This window comes from Cydia strobilella, chromosome 6 (assembly GCF_947568885.1).
Source record: "Cydia strobilella chromosome 6, ilCydStro3.1, whole genome shotgun sequence".
Classification (NCBI taxonomy): domain Eukaryota; kingdom Metazoa; phylum Arthropoda; class Insecta; order Lepidoptera; family Tortricidae; genus Cydia; species Cydia strobilella.
Window position 1 is genome coordinate 6,862,406 of NC_086046.1, and position 9,342 is coordinate 6,871,747.

Consider the following 9,342-nt stretch of genomic DNA (forward strand, 5'->3'; position numbering starts at 1 on the left):
GTTCTAGTATCTAGTAATTATCACGTTGTTTGAATTGACCGGTCAGTCTCTTGTCGATAGAACTGTATCAGAATTAACAACTTTGATTTTACTAATCAGGTTGATATATGTATATTGAGGCCTAGGCTCCTTTCTAGGTATTGAAGGGATGCCTAAGTATATCTTCAATGAAGACTTGTTATTTAAACTTGCGTACAAAGATTTATTTTGTAAATTATAATTAAATTTACAATTCGAGTTTGTCGTTCAATATATTTTGGAAGATTGCCGTTAGCTGTGCTGTCGGCGAACGTCATATACGCATCCGTTCGTCGCCGATCTTCGAATTTCGGAGGCAATCGGCCGTCCGTGACGTCACTGAAGATGCGTTCTGAACAATATAAATAAAACTGTTCTATTGGTAACGCTTACCAAACATAGATATAACTCCGTAATAGATGGATACAGTCTAAGGAAAAAACGTGCCTCGTAAATCAAGAAAATTTGATTCTCGTTCAGAGGGCGCTACTAGCTTTGGCCTACTGTCGTATAGATGGCGTTGACGGTTTCGTTTGTTATTTAACAATTTTAACGCATATCAGTGAAAGAACATGTGTCAAAATCATAAAAATAATTAATGCAAATAAAAAAAAACATTTAATCGTATGGCAGTGAATTTACTGGGGTTACAAAATTTACTATGACAGTACCGCTCTAGTATAAGTTACTCTATGCACTTACGTAACCGTAACGCTACCTAACCTGTACATACTTCTAATTTTTGCCTTGGGATTGACATAAGCTTAGTTTTTGTAATTACGAGTATTAATGTCTGGTGACATTGTATTAAACCTGCATATCATACTCGTAATGCTTCTTCGTATATCGGCCATAATTCCAAATAGAAAATTCAGAATACGTTTCATTTGATTTTAATTACAAACAGATTTATCAAACATACCAAAACTTTATCTCCGTTGTGTCAGTTTGGTAGATAGTGAGTTGGTTGACGACAGTCTCTTGTAAGTTTAATACTTTTGTTAATTTTTCTTGTTTTTAGATGTTATCTGAGGGATTGATGATTTTTCAAGGGAAGTCTGTTGCTTTATCTTTAGATGTCCGTTTTGATTTGACGAAAATAAACTGGTCGAACTGATTATATTAACGAAATATTGAAAATACCTAACATCAAATGCTATGTATTTTCTACGTACCTATAATATTAATTTTAAAACAACGAGTCGTCCCGGGCCCTACTCGAGATGAAAATCGTTAATTGGTTAGGTATATTGTTCTTTGGTATTAATGCATGATCCTGAAAGTTAAATTGACATAATTTATGTTTGTAATTTGGCTAATGTACCGATGTTTTAACGATGTATAAATGTGTACTCTGTTTATAAACAGCTGAAGACAAAAAAAAAATTGTATATTTACAACACACCTAACACACTTATAACCTAATTACTTTATATCACGCATACTTAAAGTGACTTACCTTTACCCTTTTTCCTTCGCGCAAACTACTTCCGCATACAATTGAGTATAATGAGAATTAAAACTAGGGAAACTGTTTACATTCACCTAGATACATAGTAAACGCTTAATATAGATGTTTACTAGCTTCCCTCAGGTATAAAATATAGTACGAAATTCAGATAAACAGTTCTTCAAAATGTAGCCCTCCCAGAAATTAGAACAGATATTTTGAGTGGATATCTTCGCAATGTCTTATTGTACGTCACTTTATTTTTGAAAAAGAAACGTAGTCTATGGAAATAGTGCTTAAAATTCAAGCTATGAGGTGGAGTCTTGAGAGGTTGTGTTGATAGTGGGGGCATTTGCGTTAAGCCGCGAGTAGGCTCGGCTTCTCAGGGACATGAGCGATTTATGGGCGTATTCATCTTGATAATGCTGTGGCTTCAGAGAGGCCGAGGGACAGGAAAATTATAATGAGCTATGTTTATAAGTAACTTTATCGGTTGCTGAATACACATAATCTGTTAGTGTAGTTAAATAAACTATGCAACTTTGTATAAATTAATCCTAATTTGCTCAATTCCTATTTACTTTAAATAAAATACTATATGGTTTACCAACATTGATCCGTTAAGCTTTAAATAAAATAAAAATATCTTTATTTCAGAACATTCAAGATTCCATACAATATTGTTAGTACCATCGTTATAGCTATGTGTTAGTAAATACATTAAAAATAAAACTTTCAACAATAAAATCAAAATCCAATAAATTTAAATAATGAATACAATAATAATAATTAATATGTCAGATTCAGAATAATATAGACTAGAATAATAATTAGAATGTCAAAAATTTACCATTTTTTTTCTTAATTTAAATTCATATAAATAATGATTTCATGTCAAAAGAGCAACAGATTAAGTTACCTAGTTTGGCAGAAAATCTTTTGTTCGCAAGGTTTGAATATACCTAGCAGTCGTACATAACCATGAAACTGTTGTGAAATTAGTTAACTTGTAGCAAACAATACTGACATCTTCCTCGCTTTATCCCGGCATTTTTGCCAAGGCTTCTGGGAGCCTGGGGTCCGCTGGGCAACTAATCCCGAGAATTGGCGTAGGCACTAGTTTTTACAAAAGCGACTGCCATCTGACCTTCCAACCCAGAGGGTAAACTAGACATAATTGGGAATTAGTCCGGTATCCTTACGATATTTTCCTTCACCGAAAATCGACTAGTAAATCTCAAATGATATTTCGTACATAAGTTCCGAAAAACTCATTGGTACGAGCCGGGGTTTGAACCCGCAACCTTTCGGATTGAAAGTCGCACGCTCTTACCGCTAGGCCACCAGCGCTTCATAGCAAACAATACTGTAGTGGCCGGGTGGTCAGGACGTTAGCCGCGTAAGCTGAAGACGTGGGTTCGATTCCAACCTAGACCACCGGTGGGCTTGGTCACTTTTTATTTAGTGTATGATATCTATTTCAGTTTATAATACTGTAGGTACTAAAATAACTAATTTCCATTTTGTGTACACGAGAGTAGATTCTAGAAACCTCGTTTACTGGAGCAAAATATCTTCAGATAAACTTCGTTAGTCAGAAGGTAATCTTTAACCTAAGCTACTATAAAATATGGTGAAACCAGGTTGTAAAAACTTAAGTTAAAAGTGTATTTTAATATTTAATGAAATGAGATTTATTTATCGATTATGAGTACCTACAATGCTTCTCCCATAGAGTAACTTATACTAGAGCGGTACTGTCATAGTAAATTTTGTAACCCCAGTAAATTCACTGCCATCTGTCGACACACTTTAAAACTAAAAATGAAGATTTATAAAAATACGATAGAATGTATTTAAATATAGATAAATGATTTTTTTTTATTTGCATTAATAATTTTTTTTTGATTTTGGCCCATGTTCTTTCACTGATATGCGTTAAAATTATTAAATAACAAACGAAACCGTCAACGCCATCTATACGACTGTAGGCCAAAACTAGTAGCGCCCTCTGAACGAGAATCAAATTTTCTTGATTTTCGAGGCACGTTTTTTCCTTAGACTGTATCTATCTATTACGGAGTTATATCTATCTTTGCTTCTCCGTAAAATCAGCATCAATCAATAAGAGAACGTTTTTATTTCTAGGCCCAAAAACAGCGCAAGCTTTGCATTGTCACTAACCTTAATTAATTTTAAGTTTTGTTGTACTTACTAACATTATATGGATCATAATGAGTAGAAATAAATAATTGCATTGAATTGAATTATGTTCACCCTCACACAAACTAAAGTAAGGACGCTAAGTACGAAAAATTTCGTTATATCGAACAGCTTGTTCCTATCTCTATCGGACGCGCGTAAAATCGCACACATATATATAGTTATACGTGTGCGATAGAGATAGGAAATGGCGGAAAGTACAAAAGTCTTCGTGCTTAGCGTGTATACTTTAGGAGGCCAATTTAAATGTACATATTTTGATATTTCAATGATGTCAGTGCCGCTCTTACTTATTCGTACATGTATTGACCCAAGCGAGACGCACGGGCGAATAACAAAGTTCGAATTGGCCACCAGGTTTCGCAATAGCTCAAATGAGCGCGTGAATTAAAATACGATTCTGTACAATTTTCCTATATTTTCAAATAACATAATTGACTTACGTTTTCAACTAACTCTCATTAACAAATTTCCAGTTTGCAAAGTTTCTTTAAAACATGAATCAAGTACATATAACTGGATCTGTCATAAGCGGTGGGGGGAAATGACCGAACGGGATAGACTTATGTATCTCTCAGTAGGAGTAGCATTCTGCGTTATAGGTATAGACCAGCGGTGGAACAAAAATGGGTTTTGATAATATTAAAGTTTTTTCTATTTCGATATGTCATTGTAAGCATGTTAAATAAGACTTTCGTAAAAAAATAGAAATTTTTAGGGTGAGCGTTCGGATATATTGAAATATTTTAATTTCTGCTAATAACTTTATAAATATAGAATTAAAGTTACAAAAAACTTTAACATATTCAATACCACTTTAATTTATACACAATATTCGGTTTTTAGAAATCTGGAACATGTGCTTTCTGGTGAACTTAAAAACATGAATTATTTTGTAAATAAATAATTATAGTAGCTGATATTGCAAAATTACGATATTATGGATCAGCTTATTATACTTGTAAAAAATTAGAAATGTAGACAATGTGCTTCTCTAGATATTGATTTCTGGTTAAGCAGTATAGCCAATATTGAATTAAAGTTTGTAGAGTTAATATTAAACGGTCATGACAATGATCTTAGTTCCCACACAAAAGTTTAGAAATATAAAATTTGTGCGTCACTAAATACTGATACGTATGCATTCCGTGCTTATATTTACGTTACATTTCGAACGCGCGGCATGGTTGCGCGCGCCGCGCTGTGCGCCGCCGAGGCAGCGATCAAACGGTATTGATATATAGGTAGATCAACGGGCTAGCGGGTAACCTAACCTTGCTAGACGCGTGCAAAATAATATTTTACAAAATTAAAAAAAATGTTCTAAAAGCAATCTGTATTTTTAACAGGTTAAAATTAAGTATCTAAATAGTCATAAAAATAATAAACCAGAACATTTGGTCGTGTCGTGTCTTTAACCTTGCCAGGCGATCTAAAAAGTATGGCACTTACTTGCACGCAAAATTAAGTTTGTTTACTATACAAATTGTATGCATTACAAAGTTATCTTTGCACACAAAATTAAGTTTCTCTACTATACAAAGTGTATGCATTACAAAGTTATTTTTGTAGTAAATTAAAGACCACTAGGTAGGATGTACAGTCAGCAATAATATTCGCTTAGCACCTTTGCATACAAACCTTAACAGGGGTGGTATCTTTTCTCTGCAGTTAACTGTACAATGTGATTGTAACTATGAGGATGGTGTATATTTATGATGTATGAGGACATTTCTATTAAAAGTTATGTTAGATTTTGAAATTTTTATATTGAGTATATCTACTTATATAAACATTTGAATTTTGGTTATGGAATTTTATATTATATAACATACAAAAAAAAAACAACAATAAAAAAAAAAATATATATAGGTATAGGGCTGTATCTCCAAAACTGTCCGTCGCAGCGCAAAAATAAAAAAAATTTCGTTCCCCTCTTTCAATATACAAAAAACACAATAAATAAATAAATAAATATTATAGGACATTCTTACACAGATTGACAGTCCCACAGTAAGCTCAAGAAGGCTTATGTTATGGGTACTCAGACAACGATATATATAATATACAAATACATAGAAAACACCCATGACTCAGGAACAAATATCTGTGTTCATCACACAAATAAATGCCCTTACCGGAATTCGAACCCAGGACCATCGGCTTCACAGGCAGGGTCACCCACTAGGCCAGACCGGTCGTACAATGAAACACAAAAAGAAAAAAAATCTTTATTCAGACAACTTATTAAGAACGGTTTTTCAATATTCAATATATAAAAAAATAGACGTGTTATAATGATGAAGAGGTAAGTAATAAAATATGAAATATGTATATTTTTCGTATTCTTACTTTAACAGTAGGTTTTTATGTTGATTACTGAGTATTGAGTATTGAAATAATCGTTAATAACGATATTTAGGTAATAATAGTACAATGTTTTATATTTGTAAAACAATACAATGTGTATAATGTTGTATGAAGTGGGTTCAATAATAATAACAAAATCCATTCTAGTCGAATAAAAGCTATAAAAACACCTCTTCATAATGTCAATGTCAATAATTAGAGTTTTGAATGATTCACGGTGGTTTTGAAATATCGGGAGCTCACAAATAATACAAAAGGTAATCACGGTCTATATAAGTCTAATGTCAATAATGTCACAGAATTAATAATATAAAAGTTTCGAATTCCTTACTTGTTGTTTTTCTTATTTTTTCGCAACGGTATTAAAAAATGTCGTTCGATACACGTGCGGAAATGTCATTCTTCGAAAGTATGTAAAGTATGACATACTTTCCGCACTATCATCGAAATGTACTATTTCTGTTTTTTTTCTTTTTTTTAAATGTTAACTAAGGGTCCACTGCAATGGAACGAAAATTTTATTATTTTGCGCTACGATGCACGGTTAAGGAGATACAGCTTTATAAAGATTTTCTGTTTTTTTTAAATATATTACTTAAGGGTTTCTTAGTGGAACGAAAATTTGATTATTTTTGCGCTCCGTCGCACGGTTTAGGAGATACAGCCCTCTAAAAAATATTTTTCTGTTTTTTTTTTTTTCTTTTCTTTTTAAATGTTAATTAAGTTGAACGAAAATTTTATTATTTTACTCTACGACCCACGGTTCAGAGATACAGCCTTATAAAGATTTTTTTGGTATTTTTGTTTGTTTTTTTTTTTTAATATTACGACGCTCGGCTTAGGAGATACAGCCGTGTAGTTTTTTTTCTTATTGTGTTTCATTGTGTTTTTTGTATATTAAAAGTGTTTTTAAAGGGGAACGAAAATTTTATTATTTTTGCGCTACGACGGACGGGTTAGGAGATACAGCCCTATATTTCTTTTTTGTATATTTATATAATATAAAATTCAATAACCAAACTTCAACTTTATATATAAGTAGATATATTTAATATAAAAATTTCAAAATCTAACATAATTTAATAATAGCGTCGTAGCGTAAAATAATAAAATTTTCGTTCAACTTAATTAACATTTAAAAAGAAAAGAAAACAAAAATAAAAAATTTTTTTTAGAGGGCTGTATCTCCTAAACTGTGCGACGGAGCGCAAAAATAATCAAATTTTCGTTCCACTAAGAAACCCTTAATTAATATATTAAAAAAAAAACACAAAACATTTGAACCGGTTACATTTGAACCTGACCCCGAATCTAGTTCCATGTTTAATTTTACGCCATTATTAAGAACGACAGGAATAAATATGGGATCATAATTGACGCACCTCAAATTGAACAGCTGGCATTCCTCGCAGTCACTGCTGCCGTCTCCAGACTCCTGGGCATCCGACGACTGTCCGATACCGATATTATTTACACGACTGGATGTGCACACTTTCTTAAGATGGCCTTTTTCGTTACACTTTTGACACCGGTAATTTTTATACCTACACCTATCCGCCGCGTGATTACGAAGACCACAAATATTACAACGGGAAGAAGAGTCCGCGCTGTCTGCCGCGCGGCTGCCGTGTCTGCCGCGGCTCCCGTGACCTCCGTGACCTCCGCGGCCGCTGCTGCCGCTCTTTGTCGTGCTCGTCCGGAACACTGGCTCCTCCTTGAGCACCGCAGGGGTGGCCTTGGCCTGTCGAGCACAAGACGCCTGCTGAGCTAGCTCCAACGCCTTAGCGAACGTTAACTTCTCCACATCCTGCTCGCAGAGTCGGTCTCGTTCTGGACCCGCATTGAATCCCAGAACAAAACGGTCGCGAAGCATCATTTCCAGAGCGGTTCCGAACTCGCAGTGAACTGCCAGTCCACGAAGTCGAGCCGCCCAGTCTTCGATCTTTTCGCCGTCTGTCTTTACCGCATTGTAGAATTTCGCTTTGTCCGTGAAGGTTGACCTCTTTGGTACAAAGTGTCCGTTGAGTAAATTGAGCAGGTCATCGTACTTCACCGTTTCCACGTCCTTTGGGTGCGCGAGGTTTGTAAGTAGCCGATATGCGTCATCGGAAAGATGCGTTAATAAAACCGCTTTCTTCTTCCCCTCGTCCGTAATCGTATTTAACCCTAAAAACTGCTTCAATCGACTAACAAATATTTGCCAGTCCTGCGTATTAGGATCAAAGTTAGAAATACTCCCTAAATAACCGGACATTATTATTTATTACACTGCGCGCGGGTATACACTATGCACCAGCCTCGTTAGCCACTGATATGTATGTACTTAGCAATGAAACAAGTGCGTACGATGGAAGCTCGTTTATTACTGGCTCGCAGGCCAGGATACAGCGGACGCGCGGACTGAGGCGCGGTGACGACACCTGCATACGAAACACCCTAGTTTGCTCTATTTGTCAAAGATTGCGTGATAAAACGTATCTTAAAGCCGATAGATGGTAAAAGTAGTATTCTCTACTTTGATGGTAGCGGCTTAAATCTCTTTCTACCCTCCGCTGTAGAGACGTTGGTTATTTAAGATATCTTTGTTGATGTTGTGCAACCTTTAAATATTGACCGATTTTTTTTGGCATATAACATTTTTTTATCAGTGAGAATAAGAATTCGAGCAAAGTCACATAAAAATCGAAAATTCGGAAAAAGAAACATTTCCCATTCATATCATTAAATATGTGTTCAAAACGCGAGTTTTCTACGCGTTGTGGTATCGTTTGCAGTTGACACATACACCGACTTATATATATGTTATGTGTTTATATACTCGTATACCTATAGTAAGTAATTAATTGTATCTAACATAGTTTTAAGTCCCTGCATGTACATGTTCGACTGACCTGTTATGGATTTCTGTGGTCCGAATGTCCGGAATAAATGATTTTTATTTTTTATACATATACTACAAGAGCATCAATACCTACTAATTTTACATAAAGCACATAACAAAACAATGGTTAAATACAGAGTGTGTCCAAATGAAGTTAAAATGATTTGGTAACTGAGAACTTGCCACTGGACTTGCCAAATTATTTCATTTCAGTCTTAATTTGGGCGGACTCTAAACGTTTTTATTTCAAAGCGCTCTCTTGGCGACCAGGCTTAAAAGGAATATTCGCAAGCTTTTAATTAACTCGGTAATTCGCAACGCCGCGGTACTGCTCGTATATTCTCCATTGATGCGCGAGCGCTGGCAAATCGAGAACTCGGGAAAACCAGGTGGTCTAGCA

The 9,342-nt window shown here is 34.8% G+C and overlaps 1 protein-coding gene across 1 annotated transcript; it reads right to left on the minus strand.

The window, feature by feature from the left end:
* Positions 1-292: 292 nt before the first annotated feature.
* Positions 293-8,459, minus strand: LOC134742298 (uncharacterized). The gene is made up of 2 exons (XM_063675349.1): positions 7,353-8,459; positions 293-370 (listed from the first exon to the last, which is right to left on the minus strand). The coding sequence occupies exons 1-2, from the start codon at positions 8,313-8,315 to the stop codon at positions 293-295; spliced, it is 1,041 nt and encodes a 346-aa protein (XP_063531419.1). The 5' UTR covers positions 8,316-8,459.
* Between the last annotated feature and the right edge of the window lie 883 nt (positions 8,460-9,342).